General features: G+C 43.2%; 1 protein-coding gene across 2 annotated transcripts in view; it reads left to right on the top strand.

Annotated features, from left to right (window-relative positions):
- LOC144822436 (transient receptor potential cation channel subfamily V member 1-like) overlaps window positions 1-24,138 on the top strand; it is a 572,663-nt gene that overhangs the window by 268,653 nt on the left and 279,872 nt on the right. For both annotated transcript variants that reach the window (XM_078679954.1, XM_078679956.1), the window contains exon 2: window positions 3,281-3,616. In XM_078679954.1, the coding sequence (XP_078536080.1) occupies window positions 3,363-3,616 (254 nt within the window). In that variant the 5' untranslated portion in view covers window positions 3,281-3,362. The remainder of the gene's footprint in view (window positions 1-3,280; window positions 3,617-24,138) is intronic.

Genomic DNA, 24,138 nt, shown 5'->3' with positions numbered 1-24,138 from the left:
TTCTTTATTGGAAGACAGTTATCCTAGGTAAAGGCATACTTTACGCAGCCTTTGTGGACTTAAGGTCTGCTTTTGATCTTGTCCCAAGGGCAAGTTTGTGGAACTGTCTAGCAAAGCTGGGTATGCCAGTCCCCCTTGTTCGCCTTTTGATGAATTTACATGCTTATACTTATGCTCAAGTACGCTGGGGTAAACCAGGGGAGGTAACGGATAAATTCCCAGTTCTGAAAGGTGTAAGGCAAGGGTGTGTTTTAGCCCCTACCCTTTTTTCATTATATATCAATGGGGTTATAAATTATTTTATTAACTATCCCACTGATGCCCTGTCCCTGGTTGGTATGAAAATCCCTCTGCTCATGTTCGCTGACGACACTCTTCTAATCTCTAAGACCAGACAGGGTCTCCAACTGGCCCTGTCAAGATTTGAATTGTTTTGCAGCGAGCATGAGCTAGAGGTGAACGTGTCAAAACAAAATGTATGATACTTAGAGGTCATACTCCTATTTCAACTAGGGTCACCATGGGGGGCACACCACTTGAACAGACTAAACATTTTACCTACCTCGGAGTTACGCTAAGTGAGACCCTTAGTTGGTCTCAACAGGTTGATATACTGGCATTAAAGCACGCACAGATAGGTGGTGCCCTGATTAAAGAACATAAAATTTCCTTTACCCGGCCCATGTCCCCTCTTATGAAGATATAGGGAGTGAAAGTTTTACCATCTGTCCTGTATGGGGCAGAGCTCTGGGGTTATAGCAACCTTGACCCTTTAAAAGTTGCACAAAATAAATTCCTCAGGGTGGCCTCTGGCCTCCCACAGTCTACACCGCGGATCCCACTTCTGTATGATCTTGGGTGCCAGCCTGTGGAGGACATAGCCAGATTGCGTCCGTTAGCACTCTGGCGCCGTCTTTGGACAACGCCCGAACTTCATCTCTATGCGCAGGCTTGCATTGAGGTTAGAGAGCTTACAGGTGCACATAATTTGGGCTGGTTCAAGGACTTAAGAATTACGCTTGGTGCCCTGGGGCTTGAAGAACTATGGTTAAACCCCGCTACTGCAACCTTCCCCTCCAAGAAAGATTTGAAAACTCAATATTGGGACTGGGTTATACAAAAAAAGACATTCGGGGCTGTCTGCTAGCAATCTTACTGGCTCTTTTATTGTCATAAAGGATGTCCCTTGCCTTGAAAAATATTGGGATGTCATAACCAAGCCTTTGGACCGCAAATTATTCCATCAATTTAGATGCGGTTCTTTGCCCTTAAAGGAGTTTACCAAATCGTGGGGTTTGGGTGGGTTAGGATACTGCCCTAGGTGTCCAGGTCAGGTTGAAAGTATAAATCACTTTCTTTTTGTCTGCCCATTGTACGTTGCCCCGAGATCCAAGTGGTTAAGTCCTGTGTGTAGGACTCTGGGCACGCGCTCTGCTGAACACGCTAGTAGGATATTAAGGACAGATCTGTCACCCGTGATAGTTACTGGTATAGCTAAATATTTAGGCTGGGCCTGGATACTAAGAACAAGGTTCATTAATTCGATCTAGATCTCCCATTCTAAATGCTAAGACACATAGTTTATGTGTTACTGTCTAAACAATTTTCTGAGTATATGCTATTATGGTTACTCACTATGGACTGAAATTTTTAATATTTTTCCAATGAAGTCTTGCATAATTGATTTATACGTTTTTTGACTGTTTAATAATGTTTTATCTTTTTAAAGGGATTTTATGTATTATGTATTATGTTGTTGTATACTTGTATGCTGTCTTTTATGATGTATAATCGAATAAAGACTTTTTGAAATTGAGTGAATTTGAGGAGGTCACGGGGTGGGGGCTATGGAGAAATTTGGGGCACTAGTGGAGGATGGCAGTGAGTGAATTTGAGGAGGAGGTCATGGGGTGAGGGGGCTATGGAGAAAGGAGGGGCACTAGTGGTGGTGGCAGTGAGGGAAGCCGAGGAGGAGGCCATGGGGTGGGGGAACTACAGAGAGATGAGGGGCACTGGTGGAGGGTGGCAGTGATGAAATCCGAGGAGGAGGTCACGGGGTGGGGGAACTACAGAGAGTTGAGGGGCACTGGTAGAGGGAGAAGTGAGGGACTCTGAGGAGGAGGTCGTGGGGTGGGGGGCTACACAGAAATGAGGGGTACAAGTGGAGGGTGGCAGTTAGGGAATCCGATGATGGGGTCATGGGGTGGGGGGGAACTACAGAGAGATGAGGGGCACTGGTGGAGGGTGGCAGTGATGGAATCTGAGGAGGAGGTCACTGGGTGTGGGGGCGCTACGGAGAGATGAGGGGCACTGGTGAAGGGTGATAGGGAGTCTGAGAAGGAGGCAATGAGGGGGAGTGGTTACGGAGAAATGAAGGGCACTGTTGGAGGGTGGTAGTTGAGTTATCTACTGAGAAAGAGGTAAAAAAGAGGTCAGAAAGACTTTTGCACCAGCACTAAAGCGGGCCGATTAGGACCACTGTGGAGCATACTTTAACATGCATGCTAAATAAATTTACTTCTATATACAATGTTTCAAGTTTGAAGGTGATTTTACTATTGTTTTTACTGGGAATAATGAAAGTGGAACTGAATGGTGGCTGATATGGGGCTAGGGCCCAAGGTCAGCTGTGAGATAAGGTGTAATGGAGAGGGGTGGTAGAAAAGTGGATAATCAAGCCTTTTGGGGAGTGCGCTGCAGAGTCAGGGGTCAGGGGGAGGTAGTAATGAAGAGGGTTTTCTCCCTGAAGGCTCGCACAGAGGGAGCCCGAGTAGTGTCACTTGCATGATACTCCCACCTTAGAAACCTCCTCTTCCCATCAAAGGGACATTACATAGAAGAAAAGCCCTTTTTGAGAGTGATAACATTTAGAACGTGACTTGGAAAAGAGTGTGTTTTACTGTGCCTTGTAAGACTATGGAGAGAAAGGAGGGCCCAGAAGCAGGCCTGGCTAGATATATAACAGCAGTGGCCCACCCGAATGTACCTTTGGCCCACCCAAATAAATATTCCTGGAGCCGGGCCTGCTTGTAATGTAGTTAGTTGTAAAGTGCTTAGAAGCCGTGACACAGAACCACTGTAGTAACCTTAAGCGGAAGTGGAAGATGAGGGCGGCAGCTTGTCATGTGGTCTAACCAGGCTTTGGGCTGTCTCGGTTCCTTATCACAGGCTCTCTTCTGCAGCTGCGTCTGCAGGCAGGAAGGAGTCCACCCTCCGCTTCCTGAGTGCCGGCACCCTAGACTCCAGTGACTCAAGTGTCTCTTTCTCTGCCTCCCTGCAGGTTACGCCACACGTGGAGGGTCTGACTCTGAAGCCCCCTCGACTCTCCTTCTTCCAAGGCCTGAGGGAAGCTGTCAGCCAAGATGAGCAACGCGCGGGACTCCGACTCCGACTCCGACTCGGATAGTCCATCAACACCCCTGAAGGACAAGGGCCGGCCTCTTCGGCTAGAAGTTCACGACGAGGACAGTTTTCGCAGCCTCCAGGAGAACAGGAAGGGAAAAGACGCCGACAAAAACGGGGCCCCCATGGACTCCAACTTGCAAGAGGAAGGCAAACCTAAAAAGCTGCCCATTGGAATCAACTTGAACTTTCTGTATGATGCCAACCCGGACCTGTAAGTAGAACCCGGCGGATTCCGGGCAATATTCCAGTCCGCATTATTGTATGTATGTACTCATGCGGTAGATGCTTGTGTCAGAGTTCGTGTACTGCGCGCTTGCGTGGACCGTGATTGCCAACATGCCAGGGTGTCGAACGTGAGATCACTCATGATCCTTTGACCTCTGGTGACATTACAGGGTCTCGCGCTTCTCCTTAAACCAGAGGCCTCCTGATTGTTGAATAGAGGCGTGGTATAGGGCAAGAACTGGAAGCTACCTAAAGTAAAGAAGGCTGTTTACTTCTCTTCCTGCTCCTGTGTTTATGACATGACTCCGGAGTTTATTGGTAGAAAGAGGGGTGTTCAAAGCAGCGCTTTAAATGGATAGATGCCGTGTAATGTCGAATAATGTGAATATCCAAGGGTTAAAAGACATGCTCCGTATGTAGTGTCTCCTCGGTGTCATAGCTCAAATACATTATTTACGTTATTTACGTGATACACTCCCAAGGTGAAACATCAAGCGCTGTTTCTAGGGCGAGAGTTCATATACTGTGTGTGTATGTATCTATGTGTCCCCCTCTCTGTACGTTTGTGTCCGAGCCGCAGGTGAGAGGTCTCATATTGTATTTGTAAGCCCACTTCTCACAGTCGTAGTTCACACAATATATGTGAGTGTTACAGACTCAAGATCACCCTTCGCTTCGTGATATGTATATATTCCGGTTCCGTGGCCAGAGTTCACAATTTGTATGTAAGTGTCACCGTCTCAGGGCCACTGTTTATATACTGGCTGCATGTGTGTGTATATCCAACCAGAGTTTGTTTACTATATGTAATCATGCGTCCCAAGGTCAGAGTTCATGTATGATGTATACATGTGTTCAATGATATATACATGTGTTTACCTCTTAGTCACTTTTTTCACTCATTTACCACGCTTCAGCCTCTAGGCCTTCGGGTCATCCCACAAATACTGCAGGATACATCCGCCTATATATGAGCATAGTGGCTGTGGGGGCACAATTTCAGCTTAGCCTGAAAGGAAAATTAGAATGTCATGTCTCTTAGAAGCGGTGGCGGACCCCTAAATTGGGCTGACAGTGTATGAGTAAAGTGAGCCGAAAGGGGCCTGAAGAGCACAGGATGGTGATGTTACTTGTTTTAGGAAAGTTTTTAATTCTAGACAGGTCATCCTAGAAGTTTCAGGATGTTTGCATTGCCAAACCAGGACAGGCAAGGTGATGAGGAGTTAGAAGTCAGGAAGTTTACAACTAACAAGGAGAGACAAGAGTTCAGCAAGTAGTATAGTAAAAGGGAGTGAACATTTATAGTGTAAAAGCGTATGTCTGTAAATTATAGAAGCAAATTTGGTTTGTTTGCAGCAGAACGCCCAGGAATGGTCGTTTATTGCTGAGTGTAGTTCTTAGTTCCATTGTTCACAAGCTTGATGCAACCTAATGGTTCTTCAGGGAAAGGGATGATTGCGGATGTAGCTGTCGCACAAAGTCTTCTATAGTACAGGACAGAAGAGGACTGGGAGAGGGTATCCCTGCCTGTAAATTGCTCAAGTAAAATAAAGAGATTGCAGATCAGCAACTTTGTATCGACTGGTATCTCTTTTAAGACCATCTCCTGAGTCACAGAAAATAAAGAGTTAACTACTAATTGCACATTTGTAGCTGAGCTATTTATTTGCCCTGCTGTTGGGCTAGTCTCCCATATGGTCCAGGGAATGGTTTTCACCGAGTGAATCTGTCGAGTGGGTCTGGGAAGTGGGTGGAAAGTATAGATTGCAAGTGCTCCATTCTTATGTGTGGATCTGTTTCTGTTTTTTCAGGTCAACTAACCTGATCTGACTGGCCCTCTTCTCCTTCAGCCAGTCCCCTCCCTTGTTTTGTTTCTTGGAACCTCTCATGACTCATGCTTTGTCATTTTGGGGACAATGGTGACAATGATGATGTGTTTATTTTTCACCATATCAGCTGCCCTCCTATCCTTTGCAAACAACATCTCCTCTTTGAGTGTCAGGATCTTTTCTGCAGGTGTGGAGTATTTTTAAAGAAAGACTAATCCATGACGCTCTGATGAACAACACTTACTGCTGGTGGCCTGACTTTGAACGACTTCTTTTGTAGGGCCACTGTGCCGGATTTTAATGAGCTAATTTGCCCTTTTTTAAAAACAGATTTTATTAGCATTTTCATTTCGGTCTAGGCATTCACAATACATATCTTATTCTCATGGCATTGGTAATAACAAATAAAGGTAATAAATAATAAAGGCCACGTAGCTAGGTTACATCTATTCTATCTACTTATTGTATACCTTATATTCTTCAAGCATATCTTAGGACTTCAGTTTTATGTGTATATTGGTCCTCGTATGTTGCTTCAATATCCCTGCCCTCACTTCCCCAACAGCTCCCACTCCCACCCTGCGCTGCTGTCAACTAGGAAACCTATTGTCTCTCGCTGTGTTTATGGACTGGGTCACTATCTATATTTGCCAAATGCGGTGGTTCTTGCCCGTCTCCTCCGGTCTTAAAGCTCTGCGTGTCAGTGTTCCCCGCATTACTCGAGCTGTCTCCTCCCGTGGTCCTGGTTGCCAGTGCTTTCAGGTCGGGATGGGCTCTGGGGGGGCTAGGTGTGGATTCCTGCTCCACTTTCCTCATGTCATCAACCAGTGCTCCCCAAGTCTGCACCCTCTCCAGCCTGCCTAAATCACAGTCCAGCACAGTAGCACATATCATACAGAAAAAGCATAACATTCCAAAAAAAGGAAGGAACTGAAAAATTTGACCTAGCCAATCCACCTAAGTGTACAGGATCTTATCACAGATAGGTGGATAAACCCTCACCCACAAAAAGTTGCGTGCTTCATCATATAGGCAGGAAACCACATGGTGCACTGAATATTCGAGGTTGTGGACATGGGTAGGTGCACCATATGGTTTCCAGAGATGGCAAATGCCTAATAAGGGACCTGTTATTTAACTATACCCTAAGGGTCCCATTTTCAGTGGGCTATGGTATTCCAAATATTGAGGAAACAAAGATCTCATGCAAGTACTACGATGACTTTCTTATGTAGGAAAACACTTTTTTTATATAGAACTTTTCGGGTGAGCACTACCAGGACACAATCGGGGTCTCACTAACTAGATTAGAAATACCATCGTTACGGGCCTGATGAATGGGCGTTGATCCCAGGTGGCGATACCCAGGCAAGAAACATGTCTACCTCTAAATGAACTCGAGTAACATTATTTCTGGTTGAGTTCAATATCCTGTTTTTAACCTTAACAAGGATATCTAGGAATATTAAAACTTATTTTAAGATACCCTTAGTTAAGTTTAACCTGCCAATTCTTTTCCTCCGGTCTACTTTTAGATGTGCGCAGGGTACTCTAGAGGGCATAAGTCTGATGATTGAATATTTTCAATCGCACAAATGGACCAAAAAAGATCTCCGGCAAAGAGCCCCCTCCAGGTTCCCATTGTTCATTGCAGCGCCTGCCCAATGAGGAGCACGGCCTGATGATGAAGCATGCAACTTTGATGGGTGAGGACCTATGCATGCTAAGAGGGATACTCTATGATTTGTGATAAGATCTTGTAACCTTAGCTGGATTGGCTTGGTCAATCACGCCTCTCCTTTTTTTGGAACGGAACACTTATTTTGTATGATAAGTCTTGGCCCAAATACCATTGTCTACATTCACTGTGCTCCTGTATAAGTGAGCAAGTGTGTTAAACACTAAACCTCGCTTAGTGCCTAAAATAGAAATGGAGATAAAACCTCACAGATCTGTGATCCACCGTGATTGCTTGAATGAACCCCTCCAGAGAGGAAGGATTTCCATCAACATGTTGTGTAGATCAAATTGTTATCATTTGGTCATCCAGAGCTGGCTGGTATGTCTTTTGATCAATAAGACCGTCCCAGACCACAGACTCGTCGGGGTCAAACCCTCAAGCACTGTGACGACCACAGAGCTCTGACCTAGATGGAAAGAGTGCAGTGCGAAAGAAAAAGAAGTGGTGTGAATTAAAACAGGATAGAGAAACAATGAAAGGAAACTTTAATCAGCATTGTGCTCTTCCTTATTAAAACCAAGCAAGTGAAGCAGTTTGGAACAAATGACTGCTTCTCAAAAGGCCAACATGTTTCAGCCCAAACGGACTAGTACCAAGGGCTTTCGTCAGGGCCACAGTTCTTAATCACTCGCTACTGTCTTACTAAAGTGCAAAAAAAGGATATCGATGTGTCAGTGTATAATAAATGCTCCTCTGTAACAACTCGGCGTGTCGTACATCTGTGTGGAACAAACAACATAGATTTGGATCACAAAGGAGGAAAAAACCATAACTAAGATCCATATAGTGATTAAAAAACATTCCATTGTACTCACCCATATTGTACAGGGAGTGTGCCTCACCTCTCCTGGAACCTAGCTCAGGACAAGAAGGAGGTCCCGCTCTACAAGAGGTAAGGAAGGGGTCTATTTGCCTGTTTCACCAATGGCTTAACCTACAGAACAGGTATCTACGTTTTACAATGGAATCAAACAAGGAAAGAATCTCCTTCTTGGATTTGTCCATTTATGCCACCAGCGCCGGGCTCGAGAGCAAACTTTTTCGCAAGCCGATGGCTAGGAACTCCCTTTTATTGTATGGGAGTCAACATCCGAAAGCCCTTAGAGACAACTTGCCATATGGGCAATTTCTCAGAGTGAGACGTAACTGTTCGGCAAAAGAAACTTTTTCAAAACATGCAGAATTATTAAGCCAGCAGTTGATCCAGAGACAATATCCGAAACAGTTAGTTAAACGCTCCTTGAAACGAGCAACTAACAATAATCACCAAGCACTACTTGATCCACCTGTAGTTAAACCACCTCTGGATCGTATCACCTTTGTGAGTACTTTCAATACAAGATCTAATCAAATACAACGCATTGTTAAACGCCACTGGAAAGTTCTAAATGCGAGCAATGATAAAATTGATTTCCCTTTGTTTGCATTTAAGAGGGCTACAAGCCTGAGAGACAGGTTGATTCACACCCGTCCTAAAGATATACCCAAAAGATCTGTGGGTACCTTGTGGGATCTTCCAGCTGTGACAGGGCATCATCCCTGTGGGTCTTGTTCGGTCTGCCCCCAGACATCACGCACAGAACAACTAGACATAGGAACAGATCGTCCTTGGGTGCTCAAACAATTGACAAACTGCAACAGCACAAATTTGATTTATCAAATAACTTGCCCATGTAATAAGAAGTACGTCGGAATGACGACCCGAAAGGTGCGAACCAGAATGCAGGAACATAAGAGCTTGTTTTGTTGCAAAAAAACAGTGTCCAAGTTGACTAAACATTTCTTGGAACTTAACCATTCTGAGTCAGATTTCACTTGGACGGTTTTGGACAAACCCCATATCCCATCTCACACAAGTGATATATCCCAATTTTTGTTCTTAAAAGAACAAAGATGGATATACAAATTGTCTACAGATACCTTGGGTTTGAACGATGAAATTCCTTGGGTAGCTCTAAACTAACATACTTCAGCCCTTGGTTTTGTCTAGTCTGAAATTCAAACGATGAAGTCTAAATAATTGATTTACTCTGGCCATAGTCTGTTGCTTGCATATTCTTTAAAGACAATGAACAAGGTTTTGCGTCCAGTTACCGGGTTAGTAAGCCCACTGGGGAGAATGTATCATAACACCGTGACTACCAGCTGTCATACGATATGTAATCTATCTAGTCAGCAAGTGATTTGAGGGGACAGCAACAATTGAAGATCTTATGGAAATGCCCTGGTTTATATAGGACACAAATCTTCTTGGAACACTTTCTTTCCAAATAACATTACTACCCAAACTACAAGAAAATATTCTTTGGTACATGTTTCTGTACATATACAGAATGACGTTTGGTGTCTAGTTACCAAGAAAGGCAACCCCTTTGGGTACAGGAAGTTTTTAAACTTTTTTAAGTTCACACTGGTTCCTTATGCACATGACTCAAAGTTTATAGGGAACCATAAAGAGGAACTGTTGAATTCTATATGACAAACAAACTGATATTGGAGTGCCTTGCTAGGGATCAGGACGTGAGGGATTCACTGACCAGAGGCCGAGTTTCGATGTGTACAGAGACGACCCTCTGGATGAATAAACTACATACACCAGATGAATGATGTCATCTTGTAGTTCGTAAGCGAAACCTCGCGTGATCTCGCCAAGAAATGAAAAAGTTATATTAATTAAATCAGTTGGTAGGCATCATGTTTGTGTGATCACACTATGCTGACATTCTTTTCTTTATTTGTTGCTATGCGCTCTGGGGGCCAGTTTGCTACACATCGAGCCACGTTTTCCTCTATACCAGCTAGGGAACTACACTTATTGAACGGGTGACGTCATCTGGTAGTCCCGCTTTCACTTCTCACGAGACTACGCGAGTAGACGTTTCTGTGTGAGTTTGGTCACTAATCTCGGCAGAAACTAACTGGATTTAGCTGCAAATCGGATATGGGGCTTATTAGTCTAATATTCTAATGAGAGCGGTGCATTTGTGGGCGATTCGACTTACCAGCAAGACGATATCGACAATGGAAGCCCCGCCTACTTCCGTTTTTCGGGAGTACTTGAAACTTCCCCAATGACCGGTCTTCGCCTCCCACTGAGCTCAGATGAGCGCATAGAGGTCGCGACGGACAGGTCAGTTTATATTTATAAAGTCATGTTTATATCTGTAAAGCTATCTACATATTGATTGCATAGGGTAGTAAGAAACCTTCTGATCATATAAACAATATTGTAGATGAGAGTGGGAGTCCCTCCTTTTTAAGGGTAGAGACCTCACAAACTTTGGCAGTCATTTTGGGAGAGGCACTGGGGCGACCTGAGGGTGCAGTAACTGGATTAGTCCCTGTTATTTCTTTATCTTTTGAACAGTACTCCAAGAGGTTGGGACTAAGTGAGTTTGTCCAATGTTGTGGAGTTTAGGAGAGCATCAGTTAGTTTTCCTTTCTCTTCTTCACTCACACACCCCTTCCTTACCTCTTGTAGAGCGGGACCTCCTTCTTGTCCTGAGCTAGGTTCCAGGAGAGGTGAGGCACACTCCCTGTACAATATGGGTGAGTACAATGGAATGTTTTTTAATCACTTTATGGATCTTAGTTATGTTTTTTTCCTCCTTTGTGATCCAAATCTATGTTGTTTGTTCCACACAGATGTATGACACGCCAAGTTGTTACAGAGGAGCATTTATTATACACTGACACATCGATATCCTTTTTTTGCACTTTAGTAAGACAGTAGCGAGTGATTAAGAACTGTGGCCCTGACGAAAGCCCTTGGTACTAGTCCGTTTGGGCTGAAACATGTTGGCCTTTTGAGAAGCAGTCATTTGTTCCAAACTGCTTCACTTGCTTGGTTTTAATAAGGAAGAGCACAATGCTGATTAAAGTTTCCTTTCATTGTTTCTCTATCCTGTTTTAATTCACACCACTTCTTTTTCTTTCGCACTGCACTCTTTCCATCTAGGTCAGAGCTCTGTGGTCGTCACAGTGATTGAGGGTTTGACCCTGACGAGTCTGTGGTCTGGGACGGTCTTATTGATCAAAAGACATACCAGCCAGCTCTGGATGACCAAATGATAACAATTTGATCTACACAACATGTTGATGGAAATCCTTCCTCTCTGGAGGGGTTCATTCAAGCAATCACGGTGGATCACAGATCTGTGAGGTTTTATCTCCATTTCTATTTTAGGCACTAAGCGAGGTTTAGTGTTTAACACACTGCTCACTTATACAGGAGCACAGTGAATGTAGGGATCACCATATAGATTCCCCTTTTAGACCCCCGGGTTGTCTTTTGTGTTTAAACAGTCAATTAGGGGATTTCATCCTGTGAGGTGGTCTTTAAATATTTCCCTGTGACCCCCTTTTCACCATTTGTTATTGACCAAATACCATTGTGACAGCGTTGCTGAGTTTCTTGGGTCCATATTAGATTGACAGTAGCATGTTGCTTTGTGTTAACAGCAGTAAGCGGTGGTAGCTTCCGATGCTGAGTACTGCTAGTTACCATCAGCATGTGATGGAGGAGTTCATGGCATATAGGTAACACATGTAGGCAAGCTTTGGAGTTGTTAAAACAGATGTCTCCACATGACTGCTCGTATACCAGTGCATACTACCTAGTAGCATGCATTCTTACCTTCTCCAACCTCTGGCTGAACTCCTCTCATGGTCAGAGCCTACACAGTTTAAATATTTTATTGGATTGTAGCATGTACGTAGTATGTACTTCATATCTCATTGTGAGGCACTAAAGCACATTTTCTATTGGTAGCATATACCATGTTGAGGTACATAGTTAGCAGAATGTTATACATGTTTTAATCTTGTATGGGGGTTGTTATATATATCAAACATGAAATATTGTGATTTAAGAATCTTGTGGACTAAATCTTGAGAACTAAATTATCAAAAGCTAAGTGCATATGAAGGAAGTATAGACTTAGTATTCATAACTCCACATCTATCCATCTTGAAGGTATATATATATATAAATATATAGCCATATTGCATGTATGTGGGTGTAGGTAGAGAAAATCTATAGCTACTTACCGATATTTGGTTTCAATAATTTGTCCTCAATATTTTCATACCACAACATTCTGTCTTTGCTATTCCGGGGGCACACCTGTGTGAGGAAGATTCTTGGTGTTGTGTGTGAGTGACTAGAAATTGATGTTTATATTTTCTTTGGGCCCAGCAGAATGATAGGGGGGAGACTCAGTCTCTGTTTCCAGTCACTGGACCCTATATGACCTATGGCTAAAGGTGGAAGGGATGGGTGGATCTGGGAAGCTCAGTGATTGCGTTTCTAATTGTAAAGCTGAAGGTAATGTGTCTAATGTCTAGCAAGACCTAAACTATAATCACAAAATGTGTAAAGGAATTACATTTATCATTAGATGAAGAAAGTTTTTTTAATTAAGATTCTTTTAGTTTGAATGTTAAAGTGTTCAAATACACAGACAAGAGAATAGGTAATCACAGTACACAGGTGTCAGCATGCAATGAAGGTTTTCTTTGCCTCAGTGATGACAAACTGGAATTTTACTATAGGGAATAACAAAAAGATCCCCTTATTTAAAACAAGAATTTGTGGAACCTTAGAGTAATCTTCGATTCAGAGCCATTTCTGAACCCCTAATATACACGTAGTAAAGAAATCAACGTTGAAGCATCACGACTTTGTAGAGTACTACATTTCCTTCAGAACAGATCATTTTCCATGTCCGAAATGAACTACTGCAATGTGGTCTACAACGACCCAACCAAAAACCTCATTGCCATATCACTAAGTATAAAGTTTTAGGCCGCAAGACTGGCTCTAAATTGGAAGGAACAGGACCACATCAAACCACATTATAAACACTACTCCGGCTTCAAGTGAAAAGCAGGACCAAATGTAACGCTTCAAAGCAGAAGCAGGCCAAACACTATGCTTCAACTAGGAGAACTTATTAAGCCTACAGGGAGAGCACCTGAATACTTGAATTCAGGTCACTATAATATAAATGTTCAGCAAACGGCCCAATCACACACTAATTTCTACACAATACAATTAGAGTTCACCTAGCATTTTTCAAAACCTCACTTCATTATCATCTGTAGGTAACCTTACATTACATCTGTGCTTTCCCTGCACTGACTGTAGGGAGCAAAAGAATACACTATGGTACCATTTCACAATGTCCTAAAATAAAATAGTAGTTTCTTATTCTGGAGTCTTTAGGACACAGGGATAATTGTATAGTACTGCCATATACATTGGTTTCCCCAATTCTTCTAAGACCTAAAGTGCTTACTGGGTGGATATATAAGTAACTGTTCCATGTGAGTAACATTGACTTGGGTAAAAATAAATATCTTAATTTTCTGGTTTTCAGTGTTATGTTGTGTTTATGTTATGTCATGGCATTTACTGTTATGTTATTTTATGATATGTTATAAGTATGGTTGAAGGACTGTGAATTGTGTTGTTACCTAAGGAAGAGATTGCCTTCGCCTCATGCATAATGACTATGAGATCACTCCATTTGTGTTTCAGTGGCGGTAGCTCAGTATTGCTTGAATAATGGCAGAAACATTTTAAGACATGGACAAAGTGGACTCTGGCCCATGCCCCAGTCTTTCAGGGGCCCCATGACAGAGCCAGCTCTGTTCTGCAGATAGTCTTACCCTGATGACCTTGAATAATTCTTAATCCGATCATTTTAAATACCCTTTTCCTTTTGTGTTAACCCACAAAGTATATATTACTCAAACCCCAGAGTGGGCTTGAACATCTTTATCCATCTCATGTAGCGCTGCTGCCTTTCTCCTTCAGTAGATCTGCATATATTCCAAAAAACCCTTTCATTCCATCACAGAATCCTTCCTGTAACCTCTATTACATCCTTTCTGTTCCAATCTTACATCACGTTACTACATTTCGCCCCACATTTTTTTTAAAGAAAATACAAAAGTAAAAGGTAAACATAGAGACAGAGAAACAAAAAGACATATATCTAATGACTTAACAATGTTCAATCAATCCATCTGGTCTTCTTACAATCCTTACAGCCTTCCTAAGGGCATTTAACTAGAATGATACTGGATGAGCAGCATTAAGGAGGTCTCTATGAACACATTGTTGGGACTGACAGCACTGTAGTGTAGTTCCTATATTCCCAGTAGGCTCTGCGCATTGGAATAATATATCCTATAGATGTGACGTAGGACTTAAGTCGACTAGGTCTCTATTGAATATATTAGACTAATTGTGAGTGCCAGCTAGCTCAGAAATCACTAGAAACTTTCTTGAATACACAAGAAGGGATTCGTTTCTGACAACTGCATGAACATGACAACTTTGTTTCCCCAAGAATAAAACTGATCTTCAGAGTTGTGGAAACAATAGATAGATATTTCACTCAGTCAATCGTGCATGCTTCGTTTCACCAGAGGTGCAGAGAAATAGAGAGACGGGCGTTTTCAATAACAGTACTTATTGAACAGTCTTCTTTCTCATGCAGAAGAAATGAACTGCTACAATCGTAATACTGCTGTAAAGTATAATGCGTACAGCAAGAAGAGTATTATGAAATTATTGTGTAAAAGCATGTTATAGTTTCTAAGCCATAAAATATATACATTAATAACAAAGACTAAAAAGCTCTCAACTGGTGCTTCTAAAATATGCCTACCCCAATGTACCTAACCTAAGTCTAGTACGAGGGAAGAAGTAAGGGAGGTGCAGCATAGGTTTAGTTTCTTTGCCAAGAATCTATCCAAGATTTCTCTTAGGGTCTAATCAGCTCCGTACCTTGGTTTAGAATGAAGGAGGTCTGGTATCTCTGTCTCCGGACTCGATTTCCCAACACCCCACAAGGGGAGCTTGGAAACACTGGAGCTGGTTTCTCAGCGAGAGTAATGCAGCCTCTCTGTCAGTGCGTCAGCTGGAGGGTCGGCTTACTTCGGCACTTGCTGTAGCAAGATGCGTCAAGCAAGTAGACAGTCGAACTGCTCCATACCACCGTGTGTTTGCTTTTTAAAAAATATTTGTTTATTGTTCCACAATTGCAATATGAGAGAGAGCACAAAATACATCAGATATCATTTCTCCATATGATCATAAAGGACCCCCCAAATGAGCATACCTATCTTGCGCTTTCTTGCTCCCTTTACAGAATAGAGACTCCATTCCAGATTAAACAAATTATACAATTTGGCCCGCCAAAATTCAAATGCTGGAGGCTCTGGTTGCAGCCAATCTGATGCAATACACAACCGTGCCGCAGTCATTGCAACAAATAAAAAATACTTATGTTTATATAGGGGAGTCCCTTTTTCAACAGCTTGACCAATCCCCAATAGCATAAGAGCAGGGGAAATCCTAAACGTAATCTGTAACATTCTTGCTAAAAAAATTTCAATGCCATGCAAAAAATGAGACAGTTTAACACAATTATAAAATATATGAAGGCTATCTGCCTTATCACTCCCACATCAAAAACATTTACCATCATATCGGCCTCCCCACTTTAATAAACGCTTAGGGGTATAATACAAACTAAATACTATTTAAAAAAAACTGTGCTTTTAAGTTAGCTGAGAGAAGAGCTTCACCAGAAATAATAATGGCATTATCTATTAAAAGATCTTGTTCCCCCCAACGTTGCCTGTCAATATATATTATGTTTTTCAATATCATCTGGTCTAGTTGATAATAATATTTTATATAATCCCCCAATTTTCTCTTGCCGTCGAACCGCCTCTACCAAATCATTAGGTTTAAGGGCCAAATGCTTTCGCCTAAGGAAATCGCGAATTTGGAGATATTTAAAAAATTGGGAGTTAGGTAAATCATATTTACTCACAAGATGTTCATAAAGCGGAATCAATCCCCCAGCCTCATAAAAATGTCCAATTTGCACAATGCCCCTATGCTGCCAATCCCTAGCTACCCTATCCCAAAATATAGAAGGGAGCAATTTAATAGCGTTCATAGGAGTATAATAGGTTAATCCCTCCAGGGCCAATGTTTTTCGTAACCTCCTCCACTCTTTGAATGCAGTTTCCAAAACTTTAAACCGGGTCCTTTTGTAGTAGTTGCCTTCAAGCTCTTTAAATAGACATCTGTTGGCCTCCGTCCCTAAAATTAGCTGGAATATAGACGGTACTTCCGCTATATTGCCAATTTGCTTCCCAGCCAATATTATACGCATTCTCTGTAAAAAACAAACATAGTAATACAAAATGAAATCTGGTATGGCTCGAGCCCCTCTTTCGATTGGAAGTGTCATCCATCTCATAGCCTGTCGTGGTTTACCAGGAGCCCAGAGAAATTTAGAGGATAAAGACTACAACTGTTGCAAATGACTTAGGGGTTTCTCCAAGGGAATAGATCTAAATAAGTATAGTACTTTAGATAGAATACTAATTTTTATAATATTCCCTCTACCGATTATAGTAAAATGAAGACGTCCCCATCTGTCAAAAGATTGTCTTATATTCTGTAATAGAGACAACCAATGTGCTTCTACTAGATCTTTCATTGACGTTTTGATGTTAATGCCTAAATATGTAACTTCAGAGACTACTCTAGGGTCTTGTATTAAAATATTATCAGTACATACTACTTGTGTCATTAAGACATTGAGTTAATATCCAGAAACCTGGCCAAACTCAAATGCCAATCGCTCAATCTCTAAGAGGGCCATAGCCGGGTCAACGGATGTCACAGCTATGTCATCCGCATACGCGAAAACTGAATATGGAATATCCTGACAATAAAAGGTCTTATTAGCCGACTATTGGATAACCTTTCAATAAAAGGGTTTATATACAGCGCAAAAAGTAAAGGGGAGCAGGGACATCCTTGCCTTGTGCCTCTTGTTATTTTAACCATCTCAGATCTCATACCCATGGCAGCGTTTCTAGCGACTGGAGAAGCATATAGCACCAGTATTGCCGTCATAAAACCTTTCCCAAAACCTGCCCGGTTCATCACTTTCCACAGATAATGCCACTCCACGCGATCAAACGCTTTCTCAGCGTCTAATAAGATTAACCCAAGTTTTCGCCTCTCGGCTTGAGCAATATCAAAAAGAGTGATGACTTTATTAATATGTGTGACGGTACCTCTATCAGGAATAAATCCATGTTGGTTTAGTGAAACTAATGAGGTTATAACTTTTGCAATGCGGTTGGCCAGAATTTTTGAGTACATTTTACTGTCACAATTAAGTAAGGAAATCGGGCGGTATGAAGCGGGCAGTTCTGTATGCTTGCCCTTCTTGTTAAAAACCACTATGGTGGCTTCATCCCATGATTTAGGTGCCACCCCTGTTTGCGCTGCCTTAAATGTTTCAAGCATTGTATACTTCAGCTGACCAAAAAATAGCTTATAAATCTCACCTGGGAGATTGTCAGGACCAGCCGCCTTCCCTGATGCTAAACTTTTCACTGCGATTTCTAGTTCTTCCATCATAAGAGGACTATTCAGAAAATCTCCCTCAGTAGGGTCTAGTTGATTAAAAATCCCCTCGGGTATTACTAAGTCAGTTCCTTCATCCCACTTTTGCTGTGTATAAAGCTCTGTGTAGTACTGTTGAAGAATAGCTAGAATCTTCTTCAAATCGTGACACAATTCTCCTGTAGAATCTATTAGGCCCGCAATACGTCGCGAGGTTTCCTGCATACGCAGCCTCAACGGAAGGCACCTCCCTGTTGCTTCCCCATACTCATGACATTGCTTTTTATATGCCAAGTATTTCCGCGCAGTCTCAGTGTTCCGGACCCAAATGATTTTCGCACGACACCTAGCGACTGCATCCTCAAGATCCGAAATATCCAAAATATTTCCCCGATCTATTATCCCTTGAATCAACTTCTCCTCCGCTACTCTAAGGGCGGAATATAGATCTCGCATTTCTGATTTCATTTTCCTTTGATAAGAAATGCCATAGCTCAAGACTTCACCCCTAAAACAAGCCTTAAACGAATCCCATACGATGTCTATACGGGCAGAATATGCATTAAGATCTAGGAATTCTACAATCCATTTTGCCATATGTCCCTTAATTTGATCATCTGCACATAACTTCCGATCAAAGGTGAAGCCCCTACTTATGTGATCTATCCGTAAAACTGGTATTTCTAAAACAACAGGAGCATGATCGGAGGATATCCTAGGAAATATTTGCATAATCGCTCCAGTTAGCAAATTTGCAGGCATAAAAAAGTAATCCAATCGTGCCATTTTTTTATGGGGGAAAAAATAGAAGGTGAAACCAAAATTTGTGGGAAACAAGCTACTCCAAACATCCACTAAATCATGATCTTCTAGAAAGTTATAAAGAGCCTTAAAGACCCGTGGTTTACGTCCTATAGTTTTGGGGTCCCATGGTAATTTCTTGAGGAGTTAAATTGATATTAATATCTCCACATAAAAACAAGGGCGTTGCCCATGACGCCTATTCTAAATTCAGACCCTCCAAAATCGATGCCTCATCTAAATTGGATCCATAGATAGAACATAATGTGAATTGGCAACCACCCAACCTTAGTTCTACTGTGGCCTAGCGACCCAATTTATCTCTCAGACATCGTCCTATTGAGCAGATATTTGGTTTGATTAATATCATAACTCCTCAAATCATTGATGACTGTTGTGAAGCAGCAATCAGAGAATACCCCAAATCAGCTACTAAATGCCGACTACTCCAGGATAGATGTGTCTCCTGGAGACATACTACCTCGGGATGTATGTACCGAAGTTCTGCAGCTACCCTCTTTCTTTTATTAACATTATTAAGACCCGAGACATTTAAGGAGCAGATTTTAATCCCCCTGAACATCAAAGCAAGAAAATAATAGCATACGCAACTGAATACTAATTAACATTTTACCATAAACTTTTTGATTGTTTGGAAGCATTTTATCCATTTTATCGCTCAGCTCTCTTACTCCAACTGTGGTTTCTACCCCATTTTTCTCCCACCTCTGTGCCCCAACCCCACAAACCCCCCCACTCGTACTCCACCCTTGCCACCCCCCTCCCGCTCCCTTTACAGAGGCATTAGGACTTATGGTCCTGTAGATGTAAAGCTTCCCGTACTTCCCCTGCCTTTTCCCAAAAGAATATACAAAACAAAATAATGCCTCTAGCAGCTCCAGCATGACAGAATAAACCTAAATGGAATTCAAAAATTCCTTTGCAGGCCCTTCATTTGTGAAAAACCGGGTACATTCCTGAAAAATAACTTTTAGCTTGGCAGGGTTCATTAAATAAGCTTGAGCCTCCTTAGCCTGATATTGAGCCATCAGCTGGCGAAGCTGCCAGCGACTCTCCATTGTATAGCGACAAAAATCAGGCATAACAAAAAAACTCAAACCCCACCGTAACCCTTTTCTTATCAGGTCGTGCCAGCAAAAAAACCTCCTCTCTAGCTAAAAACTATTGAAAGAGATCAAAAAGGATCTAGGCTTAGCCGCAGCCTGACCAGGCAGGGGGAAGGATATTAAAAGGGAATCTATGTGCTCTTTAAATTTCCCGGTCCCAGTCCCATTTAGTGAGTTCGGGAAAGGCATTTTTGAAAAGTTCAACTATAAACTTGCGATGGTCCTGTACCTCTTTCCCTTCTGGAATCTGCATCAGTCTCAAATTATTTCGTCAAGCCCTATTTTCGAAGTAAGCTATTTTCCATTGTGTATCTTCTTTAATGTTACGTAGCGATTCTGTCATTGCTGTCTGCTGTGCCAATTTGTCTTCCAGATTTGAAATTCTCGTCTCTGCCTCGGTGAACCTTGAAGCAACATCTGCTTGAGATTTGACCAGCCGCCGTATCGAATTCTGCAGCTTACGACATGAGTTTTGCACCCTTTGGCTCTCCTCTCGTGTTTCATCTCGATGGGACATAATGGACTGATATATCATTGATAGAGTAATATCCTCATCAGTATACTCTTTTAGCCCTTGTAATTGGTCAATTTCTGCATCCCCTTTATCCAAAATAGGGTCACCTTTATCCGCACTGTGTGGGGGCTACCATCTATAAAATCACCTGAGTCCTCCAAACAGATGCTGCTATGGGCACTGTCATCAGCCATATTCATCTGCCTAGAATACTGTATCGCCAGATCTTCACAAGAGAAAGTAGAGTGCTCTGAGAGAGAATAAAAGTCCCCAGATTCGCCATTCAGTGTCTGTATCTGTGCCTGTGTTTGCACTTCCCCCTGTTGTGTCTGTTCAGTTTGGAGGTCAGCACCTAGTTCTACACCCTTTAAAGTAATGTCTTTAACACTGATGACAGTCACAGTCGGAGAAGTACTCTGATTGTTCAAAGCCTCACTAACCCCTAAATCGGGGATGACTATTGGCAGAGTTATATCAGTGGTGACAGTAGTATTATGCCCCAATAACTCGATATTTTCAGCGTTATCCCCCGCCTCTGTAATTGACTCTGTAATTTCTGAAGGGCAAGCATTCAATATCTCTTGTTTCCCTTCCAGAGCGGCAAGTATCTTTTCCCCCTTCGTTTCTCCTTAGAGGCAGAAAAAATTGCATGAAAAGTTCTGTTATTCCCCGTGTTTGTTTTACCTTTACTCATTTCAGTATGTGAGCTTTTAATGGCGCTGCTGGAATTCTTGTCATCTTTCTCAGTCACTTGCTGTAGCGAGATGCGTCGAGCAAGTAGATAGTTGAACTGCTTCAAACCACCGTGTGTTTGGAAGGGAAAGTGTAGGCATATTTATACCTTGAAGGTTCCTGGATTGACGTAAGGTCGGGCATAATAACGTCACCAAAAACGGTAGTTCTTTGAAAATGCCATGATTTCTAGGATAAATCAATATTCAAGAAAGGGGATGTCCCTGACTGCTAAAGCCGAGTTTTCCAAGAAATAATTGTGGCTTTTTGGAACTAGTGGAAGTATCCATGCCTGTATTAGGACCGTATGGGCTATGCCTAAACATGGGTATGATTTCTATGCCTTTATAAGGGTAATGTGAATAATACCTATATAAGGGCATGAATTGGGAAAATTACACTAGGGTCCTAAAACGCTATACAACAGCACAAGATCAATTGGAACAGGATAAGAAACATTTATGTAAATTGTTCTTTACCTGATATACACAACTGAGGAATTAACTGAGTCTTCTGACTAAATCGTGATATTGAGCCTGTTGGACTTGGCACTTTTTGCAGGGTCATCCCTAAACTTTTTGTCTTTCGACTAGCCTTTTTTCTGACATGGTGTTGGTGGTTTAAGGACTCTGGGCACTTTAGCACTGCTGTCCAGTGTAAAGTGTGTGTGCTCTCTGTGTTACTTATGGCAAGATTGGTCTACACCTGTTTTGCCTGTTTACTTTACCTAACAGTCCCTTGTAAAGTGGTGCCTCATATACCAAGGGCTGGTAAATTAAACGCTACTGGCGGGCTTGCAGCGCTGATTGCGCCACCCACCAAAGTAGCCTTTCAAACCTATATAAGGCCTCTGCCATTGCACAGCCTGTGCGCCCAGTGTTACTGCCACTGTGACGTGGCTCCTAAAGTATGCACCATGTCTGTGACCCCACTTTTACTGCATGTCAGTCACCCTTAAGGTAGGCCCTAGCTAGCGCTATGGGCAGGGTGCATTGCAGGTACACAATAGGACATGTACCTTAAGTGCGTGACATGTCCTGGAAGTGACAAACATCCATTTTGGTTTCTCGCTACTGTCGGGCTGCCCTCTCATAGGAATGCATTGGGGATTCCCTGATAAGTGTTTCAGTGGTAATTCCTGATATGAGATGAGTAGCTTGGTCAAGTTTAGTATATTTGGAATGGTAATAATAAATGCTGCGCAATGGTGTGTGCAGATTTATTATAACTATTTTAGAAAAGCTACTTTTAGAAGTTGGCAATTCTGTGTGCTATGTGTCTGCCTGCCTGATGTTAATTGCATGTCCGGCTTTTGAGTGACAGGGGCTGGTGAGGTGTGTCTGGCTCCAGGAGGGGCAGGGTGAGTCAGCACTAGGCTGAATGGGACATCTACATTTGGAGTAGTGGGAGGAGTAGTCCCCTGAATAGGATTATGCCTGCCCTGTACAATGCTGGCACCACCCCTTGTGGTGTGTCTGATCACTGAGCCCCTGACAAAGGGGAAGAGGAGCCTGGTAAACAGAGTGCACCATTTCCCCCGTGAGCCTGTGTTTGCTGGTTCCCCCTAGCCCTGTACTGCAGACAAAGGAATGTGTAGTATAAATATAGGGGCTGTGACCCCAGGAGTTGTGCTGTTCCTCGACTTGCTGGAGGCTTGCTGCTCCGGGGGGACGCCCTGGCGGAACCGCCACAAGGGCTTGCCTCCCTGCTGGAGGGCCCTGTATGCTGGCCTTCCTGGGCCCAGCTGTGCCCCTAGAAACTTTGCTTTGGGACCTGAAGAGCGATTTGCTGTGTGTAGCTGGAAGGAACTAGCATCAGCAGCGCTTGGCTGCATCGCGAGGGGATTCCCCATCATTTCGTGATTAAGTCGGAGCCTACCCCGCATTCACCTTTTAATTTGGCAGGTGCCCATCCCGCATTGATGGTTGATTAATGAGTGGGTGCCCACCCCGCATTGCGGCTCCTTTTGTGGGTGCCCACCCCGCAATGGTCATTATTTAAAGCGGGAGCCCACCCCGCATTATTTGCGGAGTCCACCCCGTCTTTTGCTGCTGAGAATCACCGCAGCGGCCCGATCAAGACCCGGAAGTCAGGCGCATCCGCCTGACTGAGGGCGGGGCCTGCCCCCCATGGCCAGAAGTGAGACAGAGGTGTGCCAGCCCGAGCGGGGCTCCCATGAGCTGGTGGGAGCCCCGGTGTACAAGGTAGAGGCTGAAGCCAGGCAGGAGCCCACCCCGCCTTTGTTGGTGCTGCGGAGTGGCCAGAACAGGCAGCGCCTGTGCAGGATTCCAGGCGGGGCTCTCATGAGCAGAGAGAGCCCAGCATGTTGCTGCACCAGCCAAAGGAGCCAGGAGGAGCGAAGAGAGGTGAGCTTCCCCAGCGAGCCCGGTGAGTGGGGGCTGGGTGTTGCTCCTTGTTGGTGCATGAGCGGTCCCAGAGGGTAGCGGGTCACTCCTACGATTGGGGACCATGAGGTCATTATTGTGCCCTGGCCTTGTTTGAGATATTGTCACAGCTGCCCCGCCTGACAGTGGGCAGCTGCAACATTGGGCCCAGTTGTGCCAGGAGTCCCCAAGTTGGGGTCCGACGGCCCAGTTAGTGCCTACAATATTTACTCAGTTGCGCCGCCGTAGTGGGCAACTGCCACGTTTTGGCCATATTTGTTTAGAGAGTCCCAGTGGGGACCCAGAGGGGCCCAGAGGGCACAGTGAGTGCCAGTGCCCACATTTTGCTTCACAGCTGCACAGCAATTAGTGGCAGCTGCAACGTTTAGGCCAGCGCAATTGCGCACTTTTGGATTCTGCTGCAGTGGACATAGGGCATTTTGAGCTCTCTGAGAAGGCCAGTTGGCAAGGGGGTCAGCAGGTTGGAAGGACAAGAGGCCCTAATATGATTTATGTGGCGCCTATGCTAAATGTGATTTATGCACCACGATTTATGACTCTAATGTTTTTGTTTATGGGGTTATTCCCTAATCTGAGGTTATTGCATAATGTGCTTTATGCTTGTGAGTTTATTCTCTACTGTGATTTATGCCTCTAAAGTGATTTCTGCTTATGAGGTTATTGCATAATGTGTTTATGCTGGTGAGGATATTATTACCTAATATGTTTAGACTTATGAGGTTGGTGCATAATGTGCTTTACGCCTGATGTGATTCTGTGATGATACTAATTGCATAATATGTTTTCTGTTGCTGGATATAATGCTGAATACAGTGTTTTGCCAGTAGTTACTGGTTGTGTTCTACATATACTATTTGTGCTTTGGATGGTTCTGAAAGTGGCCCAATTGGCACTGTCATGTGTTTATAA

Source organism: Lissotriton helveticus, chromosome 3_1 (genome assembly GCF_964261635.1).
Source record: "Lissotriton helveticus chromosome 3_1, aLisHel1.1, whole genome shotgun sequence".
NCBI classification, from domain to species: domain Eukaryota; kingdom Metazoa; phylum Chordata; class Amphibia; order Caudata; family Salamandridae; genus Lissotriton; species Lissotriton helveticus.
Note: the sequence above shows the minus strand (reverse complement) of the source record. Positions and strands in the feature narration are given on the sequence as shown.